Raw genomic sequence first — 25673 nt, forward strand, 5'->3', positions numbered from 1 at the left:
GGAGAACTTAAACCAGACATCTGCGGCCATCCTTAAAAATCTTCATGTCGATGGTTTTGAGTTTTTATCACGTTTTTTACGTCTATCTTTGACTTGACAGTTGACAACTTGACATTGAAAATCACCCATAAATTACTAAAAATATGGAACTCCAAAATTACCGATAAAATGAAAGAAACTAGGTACATGGCAAGGGATTTTTGGTCCTCCCAATTGAAATGTCTTCTCGAGGTAAGTTTAGTTTATTTAGATCCTATTTTTAGTGACGGTCAATAAAATCCTCTGTCGAAATACAGTGGTAGCACTTGTAGGGTCGGTAGGTATTTATAGTAGGATTACCAGAGGGCCTACCGTGATCCACGTTCGACGTGCTGCCTCTCTGTCGCACTTGTAAATTCGTACGTACGTGTGACAGGGAGTCAACACGTCGAACGCGGTTCGCGGTAGACCCTCAGATCCGGATTTTCATTTTTCGGGACAGGATTTCCGAGATTTGCACGAGAACATTCTAATTGGGGTGCACGAAAGCGGCCTGCATCCATTCTGGCCCATTATCTATCTACTTACCTATATTTATTTATAAATCGTATAAAAAAACACTGTTTCTTGATCGTAGGTTCGTAACCACACAATTACCCGGCTGGATGCCAAATTTTAACTTGCTAGGTCATCTGGATGTGGGTTAGCTTTTTGATGTTAGGTGAGTTAGTCAGTCACTAAGTCACTGAGAAAAATCCCGATTTTTACATGTTTGTATCTTAATAACCGGTTGAGCTATATTCATGAAATTTGGGGTTCTGGTCAGCCTTAAGGGTCTTATTAATAAATGAACCCTTAGAGTTACGCAGGGTTTATAAGTGGCTCCAAATGGTTCGTGTAATATAACACAGGGCCGCTGCGTCGCCAGTTCTCTTCTTTTGAACTTGGCTTGACAGTGACACCCTGCCGCGTAAGGCTCCGTCACACTAGCTGGTTTGTTAGTGCACGACACCTTACATTTTGAGACTATGCACTGAAACTTGGCACAGTTGATTGTTAGCTGGTCTTGAGCAGATACAGACCGGGAGCCGTCGAGAGCCACCTCTCATTTAGTGGGAGGGGGGAAGTTCGACGCTGCGGCGCTTCACTTGGAGCAACATTTCTCTAAACTATACCTATTAGGGCATGTACTTAATAAATCATTTTCGGATAAATACCTGAGGAATCTATTTTAAGAACAAAAACAATGCACTTTCTAACAAAAAAAAAGAATAAAGTAGAAAAGACGTAGACGTAGAAACGTATTTTAGATTTTTTTATTATCACCAATTTTTTTTTTAAAGTGTAGCATGAATCTGAAAACAAAAAATACATTCGTAAAGCTACACTTATTACGTTTAAAAAATTTATAGTTTATTATACAAAACTGTTGATAAATGGGAGATAAAAAATAATATTAAGCGTGGGTCAGAGTGATATCAATACAAAATATTATTAAGGTGGGAAAGTTACTTATAATTTGTTCTACAGTCGTTTTTTTTTTAGTTTTTCGTAAATAACTCGTAAACGGTAGCCCACAGCAAAACATTATCTTTTACGTAAATAATCTGTTTCAGATTTCTTCTAAAATAAGTGCTACTTTTTTTCGCTAGGATCAATATTAAAAAAAATATTGAAGGAAGAAAATAAATTCTAAGGTCCCCTTTTTTAGTCATTCGTAAATAACTCGTAAACGATGGCCAATAGCAAAAAAATGTTTTATTACATGAATAATTTACATAAAATTTCCTACAAAAAGGGTTATTCAAACTTTTTCGCTAGGATCAATATTTTAAAAGGAGACCTTAGAATTTATTTTCTCTCTTTGATATCGTTTTTAATATTGATCCCAGCGAAAAAGTTTGAATAACCTTTTTTGTAGGAAATTTTATGTAAAATATTCATGTAATAAAACATGTTTTGCTATTGGCCATCGTTTACGAGTTATTTATAGTAGAAGAGCCGGCCGCAAATTTTCTAACCGACTTGATACCACGATGAAATGCACAATGGTTTCCCATAAAAGTGATGCTAAGTCCGAATTCGATAGTCTGCCACGGCGGAACTTGCCGAAAGTACGAAAAAGAAGGCCACTTCCGGTGCGAAAAAAGGGGGCTGATTTAACCCACCTGATACCGAAATAATAGTTATGGCAGCAGTTAGAAATTTACATGTAGACACAGAAAAGCGAAGTCTGCCAGTATTTTTTTGCCGGAAGTGCTTGGCAGACGCAGCAAAGGTGGCCACCCGGACCCCTAATTTAACCCATCTGATACCACCATGAAACCAATTCCAGTCGGTAGGTATGAACCCTCATGTCAGGAATATATAAGTCTGCCAAGGCTTTTCCTGCCGAAACGCCTTGGCAGACGAGATTATTTGAGCAAGGTAACCATCGGTTACCCTACACTAACCCATCTGATACCACCATGAAACCAATTCCAGTCGGTAGGTATGAACCCCCATTTTAGGAATATATAAGTCTGCCAAGGTTTTTCCTGCCGAAACACCTTGGCAGACGAGATTATAAGCAAGATGAACATCGGTTACCGTACACTAACCCATCTGATACCACGATGAAACCAATTCCAGTCGGTAGGTATGAACCCTCATTTCAGGAATATATAAGTCTGCCAGGGCTTTTCCTGCCGAAACACCTTGGCAGACGAGATTATGTTAGCAAGGTGTACATCAGTTACCCTGCATCAACCCATCTGATACCACCATGAAACCAATTCCAGTTGGTAGGTATGAACCCCCATTTCAGGAATATATAAATCTGCCAAGGCTTTTCCTGCCGAAACACCTTGGCAGACGAGATTATAAGCAAGATGACCATCGGTTACCGTACACTAACCCATCTGATACCACCATGAAACCAATTCCAGTCGGTAGGTATGAACCCTCATTTCAGGAATATATAAGTCTGCCAAGGCCTTTCCTGCCGAAACACCTTGGCAGACGAGATTATGTTAGCAAGATGTACATCAGTTACATGAAAGCAATTCCAGTCGGTAGGTATGAACCCGCATTTCAGGAATATATAAGTCTGCCAAGGCGTTGGCAGACTTGACTTGGCAGACTGGACTTGTCAAACAAGGTATCAGATGGGTAAATGTAGGGTAACTGATGTACACCTTGCTAACATAATTTCGTCTGCCAAGGTGTTTCGGCAGGAAAAGCCTTGGCAGACTTATATATTCCTGAAATGAGGGTGCATACCTACCGACTGGAATTGATTTCATCGTGGTATCAGATGGGTTAGTGTACGGTAACCGATGGTTATCTTGCTTATAATCTCTTCTGCCAAGGTGTTTCGGCAGAAAAAGCCTTGGCAGACTTATATATTCCTGAAATGGGGGTTCATACCTACCGACTGGAATTGGTTTCATGGTGGTATCAGATGGGTTGATGCAGGGTAACTGATGTACACCTTGCTAACATAATCTCGTCTGCCAAGGTGTTTCGGCAGGAAAAGCCCTGGCAGACTTATATATTCCTGAAATGAGGGTTCATACCTACCGACTGGAATTGGTTTCATCGTGGTATCAGATGGGTTAGTGTACGGTAACCGATGTTCATCTTGCTTATAATCTCGTCTGCCAAGGTGTTTCGGCAGGAAAAACCTTGGCAGACTTATATATTCCTGAAATGAGGGTTCATACCTACCGACTGGAATTGGTTTCATCGTGGTATCAGATGGGTTAGTGTACGGTAACCGATGTTCATCTTGCTTATAATCTCGTCTGCCAAGGTGTTTCGGCAGGAAAAACCTTGGCAGACTTATATATTCCTAACATGAGGGTTCATACCTACCGACTGGAATTGGTTTCATGGTGGTATCAGATGGGTTAAATTAGGGGTCCCGGTGGCCACCTTTGCTGCGTCTGCCAAGCACTTCCGGCAAAAAAATACTGGCAGACTTCGCTTTTCTGTGTCTACATGTAAATTTCTAACTGCTGCCATAACTATTATTTCGGTATCAGATGGGTTAAATCAGCCCCTTTTTTTCGCACCGGAAGTGGCCTTCTTTTTCGTACTTTCGGCAAGTTCCGCCGTGGCAGACTATCGAATTCGGACTTAGCATCACTTTTATGGGAAACCATTGTGCATTTCATCGTGGTATCAAGTCGGTTAGAAAATTTGCAGCCGGCTCTTCTACTATTAGGAATAACTAAAAAAGGGGACCTTAGAATTTATTTTCTCCCTTCAATATTTTTTTTTAATATTGATCCTAGCGAAAAAAAGTAGCACTTATTTTATAAGAAATCTGAAACAGATTATTTACGTAAAAGATATTTTTTGCTGTGGGCTACCGTTACCGAGTTATTTACGAAAAACTAAAAAAAAAACGATTGTTGAACAAATTATAAGTAACTTTCCCATCTTAATAATATTTTGTATTGAGATCACTCTGACCCACGCATAATATTATTTTTTATCTCCCATTTATCAACAGTTTTGTATAATAAACTATATATTTTTTTAAACGCAATAAGTGTAGCTTTACGACTGTATTTTTTGTTTTCAGATTCTTGCTACACTTTAAAAAAAATGGTGATAATAAAAAAATCGAAAATTCGTTTTTTTTTGTCTTTTCTACTTTATTCTTATTTTTTGTTAGAAAGTGCATTGTTTTTGTTCTTAAAATAAATTCCTCATCCTCAATTTATCCGAAAATGATATATTACATGCCCTAATAGGTATTAGCAGGAGATCTAAGGTCCCGTTTTCTAAGGGGACCTTGCATTTTGGAGACAAAGCAAACCGCTTGGAACAGGTGTTCCTGGGGGTGACCTGAGCTGATTAAGCCCGGTTGCCAAGAGGTTCCCCCCAGTAGGTGGGCAGGGGAGGGGGGGTAAAAGTGCCTTCGGCGCGCCTCACTCTAAGCTTTATATCTGCATACATCTCGCAACTATATCAGGTTTGGTGTCATTTTCGTATAATTCGAGGATGAAGAATTCATTTCTGTGACTAAATTTTCACTCACCCATACAAAAAATTCGAAAAATTCAAAATTCAAAAAAAATCTTTAGATTTTTTTTCGAAAATCCTCTACAAAATGTATACTATGAGGATTTGCTTTAGAAAAAAAAAACCTGTGAATAGCCCAGTTCTCCTACTATACAGAATAGTAAACTCGTCAAACATTTTTTTTTCATAACTCTGTTAAAAAAATGTTTTGTGTCGCGCGGCGTACCTGCATTGTAAGAGTGGTATGCAACGTTTAGGATTTTTAAGTATGTTTAGATGATTTCTGATAAGTTGTTATTCTTCTGGTGGTAGATTACATTCAAAAATTACTTCTGGACGTGATAAATATACAAATATAAATTAAATATATAAATAAAGATGTTGGGAAAACTTTCGCTAATAGAGTTAAGACGAAACGGGAGCTGAGCTAAAAGTCAATTTTCAGATTTCAAGCTGAATATACCCGTCGCTCTGACGGGGCGTGAGAGACTGTATTTGTGTGTGTAATGCACGCACACAGATGCGTACGCTTGCACCCGCGCGCGCCTCATTGCCGACAATTTGCAATGTTATTTTTCGTGCGTTACTGCCACGAGGCGTTCACTTATTACTTACTGTGTTGCGATTGAATTTTTTGACCCGGCTTACGTTTACGGAACTCGATAATCTTTCTACTACTGTGACTTGGCTTTGTTTACTTGACTTTGCTGATCAGCTTATTGTTTTGGACTCCGTGAGTTGTGGTTACCTATTGGACCGCACGCAATTCATCTACCTTTATTCAAGTAATTAAGCGTAATTAGCCGAAACCTTTATAAGAGTGTAATTCATAAGAAGTACATAAGATATAATTTATGTACTGGTTTGCTGTTAGCTTTTAATTGTATCACTTTACATATATGTTACTCAAATAACTAACACGGTTACACTGTTGTAAGAACATTATTTTTCAGGTAGGCCTTATTATACCTACTATAGGCCTTATTACCTCCTAGTACCTTAGTAGTAGTAGTACTACTACGGAAATTGATTCAAAGACTCAAGACTGACTTAAGTGGCAGTAGGGTGTAGGGTTTTTTCTAGGCTTAATGAGTTCGCTGAAGCTTATTTTTTATACTTAGCGCACAGAACCACTAGTTTAACAGTATCAGCTCTAACCACATGTCACCATTTTGTCCTTTACGTAACAAACTCAGGGGCCCAGAATATCCGATGTACCTATCAAATCAAGGTTCTGTACCAAATAAGGCCCGGTTATTATAGTTCGTTATTTTTTAGCATTAGAAAGAAGGTAAACAATCATGACGTGTCTTTTTATTAATAATTATTGAAAAACGCTTTCAAAAATTAGTTTATATTACTTATGAAAGCAAAAGAATACAAAAAAGTATATGATTAATACATACATACATACATACATACAATCACGCCTATTTCCCGGAGGGGTAGGCAGAGACCACGGATTTCCACTTGCTACGATCCTGACATACCACTTTCGCTTCCTTCACATTCATAACATTCCTCATACACGCTCGCCGGTTTAGGGTGCTCTTGCTCATTAATATGATTAATATGATTTATAATTCTAACATATTTGCTATGACTTATTTTTCAATGGTAATTTTTAATAAGACATGTCAAAATCTGTTACCTTAATGCAAAAAAAACGAACTTTAAGCGTGCTAACTTTCAAAATTTCATTTTTTATAAGATAGTATAAGTAGATGGGCAAAAATTTTGCGTCCATGTCCACCAGTGAGTAAGTGATTGAGATACCTAAACATTTAACTTTATAATGTAAAATGATATAATTTACTTACCTACTCGTTTAATTTCAGGTAGGTTGAATAAGGAACCAAGTAACCATGGGGAGGAGCAGTATTTACTAACATTTTCTTTTTGGGTCTTCAGAGTGTATCGTTTCCTTTTTTTTGCACATATTACACTTAAATATATATTCTCTGTGTAAACCCTTACGTCTTTCAATGACAAAGGCAAGATCAGCAAATGTACAATTTGTATGATCGTGCCTAGGGCATGCTCCCGGCAATTCCCGGTTCTCAAATTCCCGGGAATTCCCGGGATTTTTATAGTGTCAAAAGAACCGGTACTGAAGACCCGGTACCGGTACTTCCCGGTTCTCATCATATGACTATTTATTCCCAATTCAGTAGTAGTAATGTTTTAGTACGTTAGCTCGGGACATTAAATAACATTTAATAATGGTGGTATGAAACGGGGGACCCAAATAATCCAACAAACTAACCTAGTAAAGTAGGCATTTGTGCAGGCAGGCCGTGCCGTCATAGTGCTGAGTTGCATCGACTACGCTACGGCCGTGTGGCTCGGCCTAGGCGGAGGCAAAGTGTGCCGGTTAATTTCGTAAAATAGGTTGGAACGCCAATTAAGTATTATTTTAATAAATTAAGTCATTTATTAATTCTTATGCAATTATTTATATCAAAATAAGTCATTCATAAAGATTGTACGCTAACACAAACAATTTCTTAAAAGTATTCAAAAGATGCCTTGAGAACCGGGAAGAACCGGGAATCCCGGTTCCGGCCATGCCCAGAACCGGGAAATGAAATGTCTTGGTACCGGAACCGGTACTGCATGCCCTAATCGTGCCTGATATTTGAGATCACAGAAAATAAATATTTTAAATCCACTATTCTGCGACCTTCTAAAATTGTTTTATCATGATTCATGATCAAAAAGCTCGGATTCAATAGTCATATCAAACGTCAATTATGCAGTTGATGATGAGCTTGCTATTTCTACCATTGGTGCTGCAAATGCATCAACCGGTGGCGATAAACTTTGCCCTCTTGTAAAACAAATTACTATTGTGATTGTGTCCAGCAAAAGGCCAAAATTCGGTTTACTTTCCTGTTTAAAATATTACCAATTTATTCATATTTCAGATTAGGTACATAGGTAACTGTCTGAATGTTACAATGCCAGCTGGCAAATTCTATCACATTTGTTTGTTTGGTAGTCATGGTAACATTCACTTACATTGATATCCTTATTAAGATCTGTATCTTATTATCCAGACCTTAAAATATTGCCACCGTTGCCCTTTAAAAAAATACTGTTTAAATAATTGGCTACTCAAACAATGCTTCTATAGTATAAATAATGACTACACAAAAATGGGTAGTATTGTATATAATGCACGAAATAAGGCCCGATTCTTAAGCGGGTTTAAACTTTGAGGCCATGTCCGCTATTACTATAGACAAAATATCAAGTTTAATAAACACAAAAAAAAAACATTGATGGGCCTTATTTTATAATTTAGGCCTTACTTTGTAATTTAAAGTAGAGTTAGGCCAAGAAAAATCTATAGCGATTTTGATAGAACACGCAGTGCAAGTATTATTTCAAACGTCGCTTCTATGAATTTATAAGAATAAGAATAAGAATAAGAATGGTTTATTGCCACATACATGAAAATAACATAGAGTTAGAATTACTTACATAATAAAATACAACCGTTAAATTATCAAATTATACAGAGCAAAAGGTGAGAAGATTTTTGTATTAGGCAAAGGGTTCCAGTCTCAGCGTGTGCCAGGCCTAGATGCCCGGCGCTGGTTTTCAGACCGGTCCCAGACTAAGGACGGTCGGAGAATGTTACATAATTTATGACAAATTCAGTACTTTGGTGCTCGTTTAAAATTTTACTACTAACATTTAAAATTTTACTAACTAACATTTCGAATGTATTTAACATTACCTATTGCTTTTAGCAGATAAGTTACAAGTTAACAGTAATACATTAAAAAATATTAAAAAGTTGAATTGACATGAGAGAAAAAATGATACGCTTGCTTACATTTGACACTTAAAAGTAACAGTCATACTATATTGGAAAATAATATTATGAGAATACACATGCTCGCGATTATGTTTGTATGTCGGCGTGTGTGTGTGTGTGTGTGTGTGTCTTTGTGTGTGTGTGTGTGTGTGTGTGTATATATAATATATATATTTATATATATATGACTGTGTGTGGAGGGGGGGATTGTACGTTTGTCTATGTGTATGTGATGTGCGGACACTTACGTGGTTAAAAACTTTAGTAGGGAGGGAAAGTTCCACTCTGTTTGTCTAATAAGTGAGCGTGTACTAAACATTTGTATTTAAACAGCGGCATAGGCTCACGGAGAGGTGGAGGCAAGTCATTCCACACTTTGGCAGCAGCAAATTTAAAACTCCCTCTAAAGAGTGCTGTTTTATGTTTAGGGATAGCAAGTTTAGTGCAGCTTCTTAGCGACCTGGTGCGTGTGTCTTTTATCCATTTTAGCTTTTCATATAGATAGTAGGGCTCCTGGAGATCCAAAACCTTTCTAACTGTATAAGCCAAATGTTGATGCCTACGGTTCTCCATGTTTAGTAGTTTCTTGTCATTAAGAAATGGGGTGATGTGTGCTCGTTTAGGCACCTCATAACAGAAGCGAATACATGCATTTTGTACGCGTTGTATAGCTTTTTTAGTTTCTGCTAACAGTCTTGGCCCGTACACCACATCTGCGTAGTTAAAATGAGAGAGTACCAGCGATTCCACTAGTATCTCTCTCACTTTGACTGAAAGGTATTTCCGGATATTATATAGTACCTTGAGTCGGTAGTAGGCATTACGGATTTTTAAATTAACATGCTCTACATAACGCAACTCGCCGTCCAAAACGAGACCCCGATTTTTTGTACTTTCGACTTGGGTGATAGGCTCGTTACCAATTTGTACGCTTGGGTTCTGTTCTTTAATAGCTGCGCGCTGCCATTTATTTCCTAGAACTATATACTGTGACTTCGATGGGTTTAACACAAGATTGTTTTTCTGCGACCACTTTGCTATAGCTAGTAAGAGCGAGTTTATGACATATAAATAACACTTGCACTGCGTGTGCTATCAAAATTGCTGTAGACTTTTCTTGGTCTGACTCTAAAATATTCTTTATTACACCACAAACATAAAAACAAATTTAAAAAAAACCGGCGAAGTGCAAGTCGGACTCGCACACGAAGGGTTCCGTACCATTATTTATTAAAACGGTCACCCATCCAAGTACTGACCCCGCCCGACGTTGCTTAACTTCGGTCAAAAATCACGTTTGTTGTATGGGAGGCCCCACTAAAATTTTTATTTTATCCTGTTTTTAGTATTTGTTGTTATAGCGGCAACAGAAATAAATCATCTGTGAAAATTTCAACTGTCTAGCTATCACGGTTCGTGAGATACAGCCTGGTGACAGACGGACGGACGGACAGCGGAATCTTAGTAATAGGGTCCCGTGTTTTACCCTTTGGGTACGGAACCCTAAAACCGATTTACAATGTAGATAAAGGTAGCAACAGGCGGTCTTATCGCTGTTAGTTCTTATTCTTCGTTTGTTTAGCATTAGAGTGAAGGTGACGTGTCTTTTTTAAGCATGCAATCGTATAATTATTTAGCTTTTTTTGTAATAGTTATGTACTTAGTGGTTAATATTAGTATTTGCTATTTTTTTTTTCAATAATGCTTAAAAACGAAGTATAGACATGACAACCAAATATTAACGCCATTGTAGTGCAGGATATACAGAACATGAATCATTTGTACTGTCACGCTCCGTGATTGTTGAGCCATTTAGGGTTCTAGCTAAATTGGACATTCCATAGAGCACGAGTAAGTATGGAACAACCAATTCAGCTAGGACCCTAAATTGCTCGACAATTACGAAGCGTGCCTGTAGGTACCTAAAAATTTTGTTAACCCATTTTAACCATGCAATAAAATATTTTTGATTTTGATTTCTAATTTGAAATATTAGAATCAAAAAGTTCATAATAGATTGTATATCATAACTACAAAAATGTGTTCCCTACTCTCAACCCAAAACCCCTTGTATCTTAGGATCTAGATATTTTCACACAAGACGGTTTATCGATAACTTCTTACATCACTAGATTATCGACATTAAATGTCGACTATTGCCCATCACTTTTCTGGCTGTGTACGTATTTAGAAACTTGACTCCGCCCCTAAAATTAGTGCGATAGGGACAACTGCAGCTGAGGCGAAAAATCCTGCGTAAAAATGACAAAAATCGAGGTTTCGTAGTCCTCTTTTTCCTCCCCCAAAACTTAACCAATCGTAACCAAATTTGGAAATCTAAATGATTATGAAATTATCTGTGTCGGACCGTTTTGCTTTTTTGGCTAATTGATATCAGTTTTGAATACCACGCCTCTCATTGCGGCATAGTCTATTAGGCCATTTTGGCCGTTTTTGAAGGGCTCTAGCGCCTTAAAAAACAAAAATATCAAAAAAAGCAAAACGGTCCGACACAGATATTGACAATATTAATCTGTGTTGAAAAAATCATTGCTCTAGCTTCAAAAACCACGGAGGAAAACGAGGACTACGTTTGTATGGAGGAATGACCACTCCTGTTGGCTCTTAAGTATTATAAATGTGATAAAATTAACATAGGAGATGTTTGACAAAAAATGCGGGTTAAAATAAGATATATATTGTTCGTAATTGCCATTACATGCCCATGGGACTGTACATTTTAGGTTTTTTTTAACGCAGTTGCACCTCCCTGCGCATTTTGTTTTACAGCGGCAACGAATAAGCTCTAAACAAGCAGCAGCCGCCGCAGGTAGGCTTGTCCATATGGGCTCCCAATAACCATGTTGTTTGGACCAGCCCCAGTCAGCAGGGCATGGTGGCTGTTGCTGAGGGGCTATAATCTGTCCCCAAACATAGACCAAATCCTACACCGGAACATGCGACACAACTGAAAACCGCCGTGTCGCCGAAATAATTTTCGTGCAGAAAACCCTAGAGGAAAAGCAAACCGCTCTATGTGCGTTCCTTGATGTTGAAGGTGCTTTCGACAATACGCCCACAGAGACCATACTCAATGGTATGAAATCAAAGGGAGTAGACGAAACCACCAGATGGGTACATAGCATGCTCTCGAACAGAGTAGCCACTCTGATCATCAATACTATATGTATATAGAGCATGAATTTTATACCACTAAAGGGTGCCTACAAGGAGGCGTTTTACTTCTTGCAATCATGTCAGGCCAAGACTTTGATACACAAGGATATGCCGACGACCTTGTAGTCATCGTCAAAGGCCCTTGCCTCAACACAATATCCAACCTAATGCAATGAGCTCTAAACACAATATTCAAATGGTGTAGAGATAATGACTTGTTCATTCATCCGAGCAAGACTGTAATAGCCATTTAACCATTCACAAGGAAACGGAAGCTCGATAAACTCACAAAACCAAGACTTAATGGACAAATAATACCGTTCTCGGCAGAGGTCAAGTATCTAGGGTCACCTTTGACCAAAAGTTAACTTGGAACCCTCACCTGAGAAACATTATACAAAAAGCGAAAATGGCCATGTGGTCATGCTTTCGAATGGCAGGAGCAAGATGGGGCTTAAGATCCAAATTGCTATGTGGTTATACACAGCGGTAGTGAGGCCAATTGTCACCTACGCCTCCGCAGTCTGGTGTAACAAAACCAGCCAAAAGACAGCAATAGACACTAAACAGCCTGCAACGGCTTGTTTAACAGTAACAGGCGCTTACTCCTCGACACCGGGAGCGGCCCTAGATGCACTGCTGGACATCATACTACTCCACTTGCAGGTGCAAAAGGAGGCCAAGCAGTGCGTCTACAGAATATGCACGCTAAACAGGCCAAAACGGCGCTCTCAGGCATTAACCAATCTAAAGGCCTGGGTTTTTGCGAATAGAGCCCTTAGCATGCCCATTGATGACACGCACACCGAATGTCATCTCACCAAACTGTACACAGTAGAAATACCTCCTAGGGACAAATGGATCAACAACCAAATGTACGTCGAAGAGGGAAGCCACATCTGGTATACAGATGCTTCGAAGAAAGGCAATGATGTAGGATGTGGGATATATGGTGAGAGATCTAAGCTCAGAGCTAGCGTCAGCATGGGCACACTGGCCTCAATCTTCCAGGCAGAAGTCTTCGCCATCAACAAATGTGCGGAGATCAACCTGGATAGAAACCTAAGACACCAGCTTATCTACATCAACTCAGACAGCCAGGCTGCTCCGCTGGCACTAGAATCCCTTGAGTCAAACTCAAAACTAGTCCAGAACTGTAAAACAAACCTAAATGCACTGGCTTACTCCAACAAAGTTACACTTAGATGGGTACCAGAGCACTCCGACATTAACGGAAACGAAGAAGCGGACGAACTTGCTAGAAAGGGCGCAGACACACCCCTGGTCGGCCCAGAACCCTTCTGTGGAAGCACAAAACGAGATGCATATTCTCTGCTCAGCAACTTAGAAAAAACGAGAGCAATCGATTGGTGGAAGTTCGTTAAAGGACAAGAACATTCGAAAGCTCGATCAAAGGGTTCAACAGCAAAACTGCTAAGGAGCTTTTAAGACTCAAAAGGCACAAAACCTGCGCGGTGACCAGAATACTGACTGGACACTGCAAGTTGAACAAACATATGTTTCAAATTAGCAAGAAATAAGATGCGACATGCAGGTTCTGTCAGGAGTCAGAGGAGACTGCAATGCACATTCTCTGTTCTTGTGGACTAATAAGTCAAAAAGAAGTACCTACCTAGGGCGACACGTAGTGCAACCCTATGAGGTACAAAACATTACGGCCCAAAGAATCTGGAACTTTCTGGATGCAACGGGCATTAGTAATGAACTTAAAGGGCCGTCACAATAGATCAATGCTGGTCAATGCGACACTAGGCCCACAACACCACAATAATAATAATAATGTCCCGCGGGGGCAGCTTGTGGCGAGTTGACGGTGAGTGACGACACCGCGGACCCCTATTCCAGAGGGCCCTGTCATCTGGCCCTCACCTCTGTGCTTGCCTTGATTAGCCGGCCAGAATGGAGTCGCAAAAGCGGGACCTATGCTCCAGGTTGGAAGTGTAAAATGTCATAACGCCGGCGGCCTGCTGAACAGATTACCGGGATCTGGCTACCGCAGACTCACCTCTCGACAACCTCACAGTCACTCCAAAGTGTTGCCCTGTTGTCGCACTGTGCGTACGGCCATTGCGGGGCCCACTCAATGAGTTGGCGAGTCACCACCTGTCATTTACAATTTTGAGACTGATTGTCACGGCAGGTGTCCGCTAGTCTCTCCCATAGCCCATTATCCAGTCCATCCAACTTTCAAATCTATAGCCCATGACCTTAGTTCCCATCGCAGCACAAAAGTGCTGCACTGCAATAGTCTTTGCACCTGGCGGGGACCATCTCCGGATGTATCACATTGTGCGTTCGGGGATAGTATCCACCACATGTATCCCTTGCTTTTAGATTAACGTGCCTTAAAGGGCCTCTGCGCTGTTGGCTTCGTCCCCACGTACGCCTCCCAAAGGTCCGGGACCCCATGGTCCCGAGATATGGAAAAGACATACAAATAATAATGTTAATTTTATCACATTTATAATACTTAACTCTGTTGGCGAAAGTTTTCCAAACATCTTTATTTATATATTTCATTTATATTTGTATATATATCACGTCCAGAAGTAATTTATTAATGTAATCTACAACCAGAAGAATAACAACTTATCAGAAATCATCTAAACATACTTAAAAATCCTAAACGCTGCATACCGCTCTACAATGCAGGTACGCCGCGCGACACAAAACATTTTTTTAACAGAGTTATGAAAAAAAAATGTATGACAAGTTTACTATACTGTATAGTAGGATAACTGGGCTATTCACAGGTATTTTTTTTCTAGAGCAAATCCTCATAGTTTAAATTTTTTAGAGGATTTACGAAAATTAAAAGATTTTTTTGAATTTTGAATTTCTCGAATTTTTTGTATGGGTGAGTAAAAATTTAGTCACAGAAATGAATTCTTCATCCTCGAATTACACGAAAAAGACACCAAACTTGATATAGTTGCGAGATGTACGCAGATATAAAGATTAGAGTGAAGCGCGCCGGAGGCACTTTTACCCCCCCTCCCCTGCCCACCTGCTGGGGGGAACCTCTTGGCAACCGGGCTTAATCAGCTCAGATCACCCCCAGAAACACCTGTTCCAAGCGGTTTGCTTTGTCTCCAAAATGCAAGGTGGTGGACCTTAGATCTCCTGCTATATAGTTTTAGAGAAATGTTGCTCCAAGTGAAGCGCCGCAGCGTCGAACTTCCCCCCTTCCCCCCCACTAAATGAGAGGTGGCTCTCGACGGCTCCCGGTCTGTATCTACTCAAGACCAGTTAACAATCAACTGTGCCAAGTTTCAGCGCATAGTCTCAAAGTGCAAGGTCCCCATACAACGGTGTGCACTATCAAACCAGCTACACAGGCGCGTTTTGCGGGTGGCGCGTGAGCGTGGCGCGCCGCTTTTTAGGGTTCCGTACCCAAAGGGTAAAACGGGACCCTATTACTAAGACTTCGCTGTCCGTCCGTCCGTCCGTCCGTCCGTCCGTCTGTCACCAGGCTGTATCTCACGAACCGTGATAGCTAGACAGTTGAAATTTTCACAGATGATGTATTTCTGTTGCCGCTATAACAACAAATACTAAAAACAGAATAAAATAAAGATTTAAATGGGGCTCCCATACAACAAACGTGATTTTTGACCAAAGTTAAGCAACGTCGGGAGTGGTCAGTATTTGGATGGGTGACCGTTTTTTTTCTTTGCTTTTTTTTTTGTTTTTTTTTTTTTTTATGGTACGGAACCCTTCGTGCGCGAGTCCGACTCGCACTTGCCCGGTTTTTCATATATTACGCTCATGCTCCGCCCGGAAAACGCGCCTGTGTGACGGAACCTTTCATACCGAGCAGGCGTGTTGTGTGACTACTTCTTACAAGATTTTTATTTGTGCCACTTCTCTATATTTAGTCTGATAGCGAAAACCTAGGTGATTACTTGACTCGCCTTTTCGCCACGTAAAACATTATTTATTTACAGAGGAAACTCCCCAATGGCTCCCGTTAGTCGGCATAGGCATCGCCGTGGTAGCGGCCGGAATACTCTACAAACTGTTCTCTGGTGGAGGTAGCAAATCTAAAGGGAAGAATCCGTTCTGCCTGCAACCCGGAACCTTGCGTATTTCCAAAAAGGAAATGGAAAGACTAGGTTTTACTAGCGGCGACGTAATAATACCCGAGAGAACATTCAATTACAAGTAACAATATGTAAAGTGAAGAGTTAATGCTTGCAGGAAACGTATGAGTCTCTACACCGCCGGTTTTAGTGCAAGATTATGTCGTGTCGAGTTTTACATAGCTGTTAAGTCAAATGAAATGCTTTATTTTATGCAGGGTACATTTAGAGTTAAATACTTGGTGACAGCCAAGCCAAATAAATATAGCCGGCAATAGACCATTATTCCTATGGTAACAAAGATGTATTAGACCAAATATGTATATTTGGTCACTTTGGTTGTTACTACCTATTTGATGCTGACTGTACCTACATCCAGCTGCAAAAGTGCATACCCCTTTATGATTGAATTCCATTAAATTCCATTAAGCAGCAGAAGTTGCTAAGCGGGCTAGGTGTTTAAAATTACCTTGACACGCTCTTATTCTCTTAACAATACAGTCGCGTCAAGATTATTTTGAACACCTTACCCGCTTAGCAACTTCTGCTGCTGACTGTACACATGAATACTTAATATCGACAGCAAAAATGTTTACAATTATAATTTAAATAACAGAACATACAAATGTAATAGCTAGCTAGAATCACAATAATTTATTTGAATAGTAAGAATTATAACATATTTCGTTATTTAATGGTACCTACTTGAATACAGCCACTACTTATCTGATGGCTCCTCTACACGAATGGCCAACGCCGGCCAATCCAAGGAACGCATTTATGCATTAGAGGGAGCAAGTGATATTGCTATCTCAGTCTACCGCATGGCTGCGTCCCTAGGATTGGCCGGCGTTGGCCATTCGTGTAGAGGAGCCATGAGGCGGTCGGTAAAGAAGTTTTGCGGTCATTTTCTAGTGGAAGGTAGCTGAGTTTTGGGACTAAAACTAGTTTATACAGTGAGGAAAAAAATTATGGGCTTGGAGAGAAAGTGCCTTAAAACCTTAAGTTAGCTCAGTTTACTTAAACGAAAAATTCTCCTATTTTTAAAAAGAAAAAGCTGCATTCAAAGACTTTTCTTTAATCGGCTTGTCACGGGAATCGAACCGACTAAAAATTCCAAAAAATAAACACTGACTATTTTAGTCTACTAGTCGATACAGTAGTACGATATCAATAATATCGAATATTTAGTACTCGAGAATATATTTAGACTAGCGAAATTGAAGAAGGAAAGAAAGAAAAATCTTTGAATGCAGTTTGGTTTTTTTTTTAATAGATTAGATGACCATAATAACGTCTTTCTTACCAAACGCCGCTTCTTCCAAAGTCTTTCTTTCCAAAGACCGACTGTAGTGTTTATCTTCTAATCTAATATGCGCAAATAAGTAGAAAATAAAACAAATGTGAAATTAATACATGATAATGTATTTGGAACAATCGTGTCTTACCATAATAATTATAATATAAATTAGCTGACGAACTCCACTGATACAAAATATATAATTATTAATTACAAGTTCCTAGGCAATAACTACCCGCGCGGTCCTAAACTGTTTGTTATTTTTTATTTTACATGACAAGCGTCGCCGCCAAAACCATAGGAATTTATGGGTCAGGTAAGCAACAAAGAAGCGGCCGATAGGTACACAACGGAAAAAACGTGACACAATATACAATTATACATTGCAACATAAACTTAACTTGCCGAGGCACATTTTTATTTCACTTGACGCCGTTCGGTTTTCTCCACTCATGCTTCCCTATTATTAATTAATTTTGTAGATTTACCTGACTAGGGTCGAGAGAATCACAATAAAGTTTACATTCCAACTACGACTTGCAGCGAAGAACGGGCGATGTCACTACAACTTCTTTGATATCGAATTGAATGCGGTCTTCTAAAAGGAATTGTGTGAAAGCGACGGTTCTTTCTTTCGTTGTTTGGTGTTCTTGTTTAAACACTAGAAGATATTTTATAATTTAGTGATAGTTTTGAACAGTAGGTAGATCAATAAATCTACAAACAATAATGGCATAAGTCTTAATGAAAAGATACTGACCTGAGTACAATTATATATAGCCGGGGTAACGAAAGAATTGAGTTTTGATAGTCATGAATTGACCCTTATATGTATGAAGCCAAGGCTATCAGTTAAACGGTAAGGTAGGTAATAGATTCATAAATATAAAGGGTCATTGTCAAAAATCTATTACGTTACGCCTACTCCGACTACCAGAACATTATTCTCAAATCGTCCAAAATCTATCGGAATAAATACACCTTATAACTCAAGATAAAAAAAGCTGTCTATCGAATTGGATCGCGTTGACTCGATTAAAACATTATACAGGAAAATGTATTTTCTGATTTCATATGATTAACAAACTTGAACAGTAGGTACCTATAATATTTATAAATAACTTAATGTTTCATACGACAACATTTTTTGCACTCTGTTAATATAATAAAAAATAACTGGAATGATTTGTAAAAAAAAATATGGCAGTCACCGTGCGCCTGCGCGTTGTAATATGTATACATATCCTTATGAGACGGCACACTGCTTGCGTGACGTATGCCTGCACGGTTCTACGCATCACACGCAGCCGGTGTGCTGATATGTGAGGTAATATTTTTGGATTTGGCTATGGTGTGAAGTCGTATGTGAAGTATAAAAACAGCTGTACATTTTAACTAGCGCAACAGGGAATATTAGGCAAAGCTCTGCGTAGGTGGCACCACTTTCATACAGTAAACAAACCTCATTGCCATGATCAATGACACATCATGCGTCACTAGGTCATTCACATGGCCTACCGTGAAACACGACAATCGAAAGTTCGGTTTCTGCCTCTCTATCACTCTTGCTTATTCGATTGATAGAGAGGCAGATAAAGAAATTTCGATTTTCGCGTTTCGCGGTAGGCCACCGTAAACAAACCGCCTTGGAACATCAATGTCATAGTGAAAACGTGTCAAAAAACTGTCTAAGGCCTAGTATGTTTAAGTTACTATAGTAACGTAAACCATAGGGTTTACTAAACAAATTAGTGCTGCACTCTGAACATTGCAGTAATACTCCCTATTACCTAAATTCCGTACGAACGTTTCTAGTTGTGCGTTTTGCCGTGTTGTATACCGTTAATTTATATCGTGCAGCGGAACTTTTAATAGCGTGTAATAGCTAATAGTTAACTAGCGACTAGGGTTGGCCAATTTGGAACTACGCTTGATTTATTGATATCTTACGCCCGGTACAGACATATGGCTATTCAGGCGAATACTTAGAGGTAGGCGCCGATATGTTAAGTACTGTCGGCTCGTCTCCCCGCCATTCGGCAACATGCCTCACTCTTTGGTGCTTTAAAGGCACTCGTGTTGGCCAACTATACGTCTTACAGAAGACGGAGAAAAGAGATGCAGGGAGAGAGAGATAGATAATGTTACTAATGTGTAGATATTATCTTAGGTATTGCTCATGTTTAGACCTACTCGTGCGAGTTGGCAGTCTCTCGAGCCCATTTGCTTTAGCCAGAGTTGGCCATATGTCTGCACCCTGCTAACACATGCGACGGTTTAAGCGGCGACGCTAAGTACTTAACGCTATTGTAGTTACAGGTGACTATGGTAATACTATCTCTCTCCCGCGCTCTGGGCCGCTGGCTGCTATCTCCTTCCCGCATCCCGTATTTTGTAGCTCCTGTAAAAACACAAAAAGCAAAATTGTAACACTCTGGCACCCTAGAGGGCATAAAAGAAACTGAGGTAGGCAATTTAAAAGATGGTCCGATGAAATCGAAGACATGGCTGGAACATGGCTGGAACATGGACCAGATTAGTGCAAAATAAGGAAGAGTGGAGAAGATTGGGGGAGGCCTTTGCCCAAAGGCACACAGAATCGGTAATCGTAGATTAAGGAAAACTGTAGATATAGCCTCGTGCCGCCCACCATACAAAATTATAGCTAAGGAAGTTTGAACCTAGTGTTATTGGCAATTGGGTTGAAATTCGTTTGTTCGAAGATTTTACGAGACATGAAAAGATACTTTATTTGTTTTAATGAAGGTTGACATTCCATCGAAACTGAGTGTACATCTTGATGTACATTGGGCAGCACGAGGATAGTATAAACATGTATTTCTGATATAAGGCTATAAATAAATAAATGTGGTGGTCAAAAATCGTATCATGCACAGCCGAGGTTAATAGCATGACGAGTAGATTCCAGACTCACATGTGTAATTATTCGTTATTTCCGGGCCTGCAGCGCGCTAGACAGCCAATCCATGGCCTGGTCGAGCCCCTCGCCGCGCACGGCCGACGTCTTGAAGATCTGGAAGGTGCGGTCGCGCAGCGCGTCCAGCCCCAGCGCCTGGTGCACCTCCGCCACGGTCAGGCAGCCCGCCATGTCTTGCTTATTCGCTAACACCACTAGTATTGCATTAGCTAGTTCTTCTTCCTGAAATATTTGTTCAATATTAAGTCTATAAAGAACAATCGCCTCTCCTTACAAGCAGTTTCATTTTCCTCTGTGGATATTGGCATTATGGAAAATATTTTTACATTATTTATTGTATATTCAACATAGCTACGCCCATCAAATTAACATTAGTCCTACTTTTATAAGTTAATTGTGATTTCAATGGATTTTAAGAGGGCTTTAGACATCAAACTAAGACTAAATTTTGTTGTATACTTGAAAGACAGTTAACCCTTAAATGCATGATTTTTTCTTTTTGCCCGAAATTATTAATATATGTCATGACATAATTGTTTGCCGATTCTAGGAAAAATAGTAAAAAAAAATATAACTTCGATTATCACTGCGAAATCAGTGTTAGAAGTTGAATTGGCTAAATCATATTTATGTAAATATGTAATTTTCAGTAATAGATATATGAAATTTTTTACCTACTACCATTAGAAAGGTACACTATTTGTGATATACCTATGATAAAGTTTTTAAATAAAAAATAATTACAAACCCCGAAAACACCGTTCTAAATCACATACTAAAAATTATCAACTTCTGGATTTTTCCAAGGTTTCCGACTTTTCGTCTTAAAACGAATGTAATTTTTATAAATTAAAAATATTGCGTAAATGTTAAATTTAAATCATTACCCTACTACTTGATGTTTGGTATAAAGGTGCGTTCATGAACGTAAGCCTTTTTTTTTAAATCTGTGAGCTGTCTAATGCTTTGTAGACATTTGGCAACACTATGCATTTAAGGGTTAAGACATGTAATGTATTAAAAATTATCTTCGAAAAACACCTTCTTTTGAAGTCAAGTAAATACCCTACTCAATTTTAAATATCACTACACCTTATAAAACAAAGTCCCACGCCGCGTCTGTCTGTGTGTTTGTATGTTCGACATAAACTCATTAAGTAACAAGCAAAGTGGCACTCAAATTATGCCTTGGTACACTCAAAATAAATTACATTGCACTTACTCTTAGCATATGAACCAATTCATCTTTTGATATCCCTATTCTGTCTCTGTCTGCGGAGTCTACAACATAAATTATTGCATCTGTGTTGCCATAGTAACATCGCCAGTAGGGCCTGAAATGAAAACATACAAGTTAATTACATTAAATATATTGGTGGTATTCTAGTAAATTATATGGTCCATTATGCCGACTTTGATGTTGATTTTTTGACCGACTTCTTGGTTTGATGGCTTGCTTGAGGCTCTAGTGATAGTGCTGCCAACAACGAACCATGACTGTCTAGTACAAAACTGCTATTATATTGCACACTACCTACTGTATGTTTGATATCCTTATCTGGTATAACTCGAATATCTATAATTTCATATTAATGTTTGATGTGTATTCATAACATTATTCTATTCTGTTTATTGGTGTGTGACAGGGGTTCCCAAAGTTTACTGGGCTGCAACCCACCTGAATGATTTCACCATATGGCATATTATGCGTAAAGTATTCACTCACCCAATGCTGGTGTATGATGTTGGCCTATTAACCCTGTGGCATGTTAACCAATGATAGGTATTTTTTGTAAATGATTACGAATGTTAATGAAAGATCATAACAATTTTGGCAGAGGTATAGCTAGACGTGGGCAAAATGGGCCCTCGCCCGGCGCCCCGCACTTAAAGGGGCCTCGCAGAGGACAACCCTTTTTAACATCTTGGGAATAGGTACACATTGAAAGAAAAGGGCTTTGCAGATGCAACTTCGCCCATGGCTAGATCAGGTTACACCACTGAATTTTGGAGACATATAAAATTTGTAAGTATGTAAGTGAATAAGGGTTATTTGCATGTTTCTCATTAGCTGACTGTATGGTACAATCAAACAATCCTTTCAAATTCGAAACCAAATTATAGCAGTTCGGAGCATTTAAAAATTTGTTTGAATTAATTGTAACCCACCATATAACATTTTTACAATAAGTATTTTTTCATATCAATGTACCTAATGCCAATGACTTAGTAAATGTGAAAAGGTACATAGTGGGTCAGGAATTAAGTTGTTCGATAGTACCAGCGGGCTGAGTATATGGCCTTATATTTCAATTTCAATGAGTTTTATAATCGAAACATGATAATAAAATTATATTGATATCTTTGTTGCAGATTTGGAGTAAATATTTCTCATAATTAGATTTTATAATATTTACGTAATATTTCGAGTGAGTAATATATACGACGAAATCTTAAAAACTATTGTATTTAGGGTTCAGAAAAATATAATACAAAAAACATAACCTATTACCTTAACATGTCACAGTTCTTTCAGTCCTTACCTAATACTGGTCTGTCCTCCGAGATCCCACACTTGGAACTTGAGGTTTTTGTACGTCACCTGTTCTACATTGAACCCGATGGTGGGAATGGTAGTGACCACCTCACCCACTTGCAATTTGTATAGGATTGTCGTCTTCCCGGCGCCGTCTAAACCGAGGATCAAAATACGCATTTCTCGTGCCCCTAGTAACCCTCTGAAGTAACTAAATAAACCACCTGAAAATTACAATTAAACTTATCAAACATCACCGGCTGTTTACGAAATAATATTATTTTTTATGACAACACGATTACATACCCATTTTGTCTGATAAGGTTCACTAGTCTAATTCATTTAGCGGACGTAGCGATGTTTAATCTTTTCCACATAAGCATACGAGTGCCCTCCGAATTATTTAAAGTACTATTTACAAGCTTTATTTATTTAATTTAACCAGTTAAAGTTATAATTTAGAGAACATTTTATTGGAAATCGTCGTTTGACGTGTAACAACCACGGGTTTGTTGCCAGGTCGTAATAATATACGTCAAAATTTAAAAAAGGCTCCACAGACATTTGCGATTTATCGGCAGTCGGCACAACAGAGGGGCTACCGCGAAAACCGAAATTCGCAAATTGCGGGGATCTTACTCTTTTACTCCAATGAAGGCGTAATTAGAGTGACAGAGAAAAATGCCCGCAATTGACGATTTTCGGTATTGGCGGTAGCCCTACTGAGTGCAATGGAGCGGGAAGTCAGAATGAGAGTAATGAGACAACGTATCGCAGTCGATATATCGGAAGCGAAATTGTGAACCAAAGTGACCAACTTTATTTCGACTATTCGTTTCACACCGTTTTCAACCGATTAGATTGCAATATTTTTATAAACAACTTACAGCTTGGCAAAAAAGAGTAGAAATTAAAAAGTGGCAACACTGTAGTGTCGTCCCTTTCAAACATAGAAGGTAGGATCCTATAGAAGTGGTATACGCGTGCCTCCGTGAGGGACAAAAAATACGCAATGCGACACTATGATTGGTCGAATTTATTTGTTGCCCACCATAATCCATACTAAATTTATGGTGGGGAACAAAAAATATGTGAGACTGTGACAAGGACAAACAATAATAGCGCTTTCGCTGCTACTCCTACTGAAAGATACATAAGACTATCCCGTTCGGTCATTTTCTCCCACCCCTCATGCCAGATCCACTTTAATCATAGATTCATGCTTTCAAACCAATAGGGAGTATTAGTAGTATTATAGGCCCCGTTCGCACGACAGCTTTTTCAACGCGCGTTAAAAAAGCGTTTGAATGACGCAAATGGATAACCATGTATGTATTCACACGAAGGCGGTTTTTAAGCGCGGCGCTTTTTTATCGAGCACTGTTCGATTTTCGGCGTTGAGCGTTGGCGTCAAATTGAATAGAGCATACGGAACTCCGTGTATCTGTTCTCACAAGCGTTAAAAAAGCGCCGGCGCTGCTGTCAGTTCGCTGTCAAGTGTCAATTTTTGGTGTCAATCGTCATGATTATTATTAGTTTCACCTTAAAAATGTCAACTTATGCTTACAAAATCCTGAAATATTCAAGCTATATTCAAATAATACGTCGTAATAGCAAATAAAGTATGGCTTTGCTGAGATGCGTACGTGGCAGTACGACTCACAAGTGATTTTTAAGCTTTCATATGAACACAAATATTGGAAACGGTAAAAAAGCGCCAACGTCGGGTTTTAACGCAACGCTTTTTAAGCTGTCGTGCGAATGGGGCCTTACTGCAATGTTCTGCCGCCAGAGTTCAGCACTAATTTATTTAGTAAACCATAGAGTAACTTATACATACTAGGCCTTAAACAGTTTTTTGACAAGTTTTCAGACATTGAATGCACCAAGGCGGTTTGTTTACAGGTGGCCTACCGCGAAAAGCGAAAATCGAAATTTCTTTATCTGCATCTCTATCGATCGAATAAGCAAGAGTGATAGAGAGGCAGAAACCGAACTATCGATTGTCGTGTTTCACGGTAGCCCACCTGTAAACAAACCGCCTTGGTGCATTCAATGTCTGAAAACTTGTCTGAGGTACCTTGTCTACCTTGGGTCCGGACCCCCTAGCTCCCTAACTGCTTGTCGACCTAAATCTCCAAAGGGGTTGGTTACCACAATCTCGATAATAGGTTACCCGACGTAACAGGGTTCACCGCGGGTAGGCTGGGAGTGGAGTTGGTGGAGAGAGGCTAAGTGACTTGTCTTGATCCGAAGTCATGTATTGCGCATCATCCACCCTTGAACCCCTTTGAGCTTTGCCTAATATTCCCTAATTTCTAGTCTTTTTTGCCAAGCTGTAAGGCCTGTTCGATCGAGTGGAAGGTTTTTCGACGTACGTCTGTTAAGGACGCAGCTATGAGTGAAGGCGAGAAAGAGATAATCTGACCGGATCAAAGTCGCGGTCTGATACGCCCTTAAGGGGCCCACTGATTAACAGTCCGCCGGACGGTATCGGCCTGTGAGATGTTCGGAACTGTCAAAATTTTGTTCTAACTGACAGGCCGATACCGTCCGGCGGACTGTTAATCAGTGGGCCCCCTTAGAGGATATAACCAAAGGTACGCCCGTCTGTTAGCATTATAATATGTAGTTGCTGACGCATAATTGCTTGCTATAATAGTGTAAACGTCTGCGCCATGTATCTCGACGTCGGCGCCATCTAAAGCCCCCTCCAGACTATGCGCGTGAATCGCGGGCGAAGCCGCGAACGCGAGTGTGGAGTCGATTTCGCAGGTCTGCGTTCAGAGGGGCTACCGCGA

The 25673-nt window shown here is 39.5% G+C and overlaps 1 protein-coding gene and 1 long non-coding RNA gene across 3 annotated transcripts; one reads left to right on the forward strand and one right to left on the reverse strand.

Moving 5' to 3' along the window:
* The first annotated feature begins 102 nt into the window (after positions 1-102).
* LOC134806273 (uncharacterized) lies at positions 103-16148 on the forward strand. Its single transcript, XR_010146494.1, has 2 exons — positions 103-231; positions 15964-16148. It is a non-coding gene; the product is annotated as an uncharacterized LOC134806273 (long non-coding RNA).
* Positions 16149-17502: 1354 nt separating this feature from the next.
* Positions 17503-23388, reverse strand: LOC134806894 (ADP-ribosylation factor-like protein 1). Of its 2 annotated transcripts, XR_010146560.1 has the most exons (6): positions 23179-23388; positions 22880-23096; positions 21559-21670; positions 20334-20558; positions 19588-19799; positions 17503-19545 (listed from the first exon to the last, which is right to left on the reverse strand). XR_010146560.1 is itself a non-coding variant. In XM_063780317.1 (5 exons), the coding sequence occupies exons 1-4, from the start codon at positions 23180-23182 to the stop codon at positions 20349-20351; spliced, it is 543 nt and encodes a 180-aa protein (XP_063636387.1). In that variant the 5' UTR covers positions 23183-23388; the 3' UTR covers positions 17503-19799; positions 20334-20348. The 2 variants fall into 2 exon arrangements, 1 of the variants encoding a protein (XP_063636387.1); XM_063780317.1 differs by having other exon boundaries at positions 17503-19799.
* Between the last annotated feature and the right edge of the window lie 2285 nt (positions 23389-25673).

This window comes from Cydia splendana, chromosome 3, assembly GCF_910591565.1.
Source record: "Cydia splendana chromosome 3, ilCydSple1.2, whole genome shotgun sequence".
Classification (NCBI taxonomy): Eukaryota; Metazoa; Arthropoda; class Insecta; order Lepidoptera; family Tortricidae; genus Cydia; species Cydia splendana.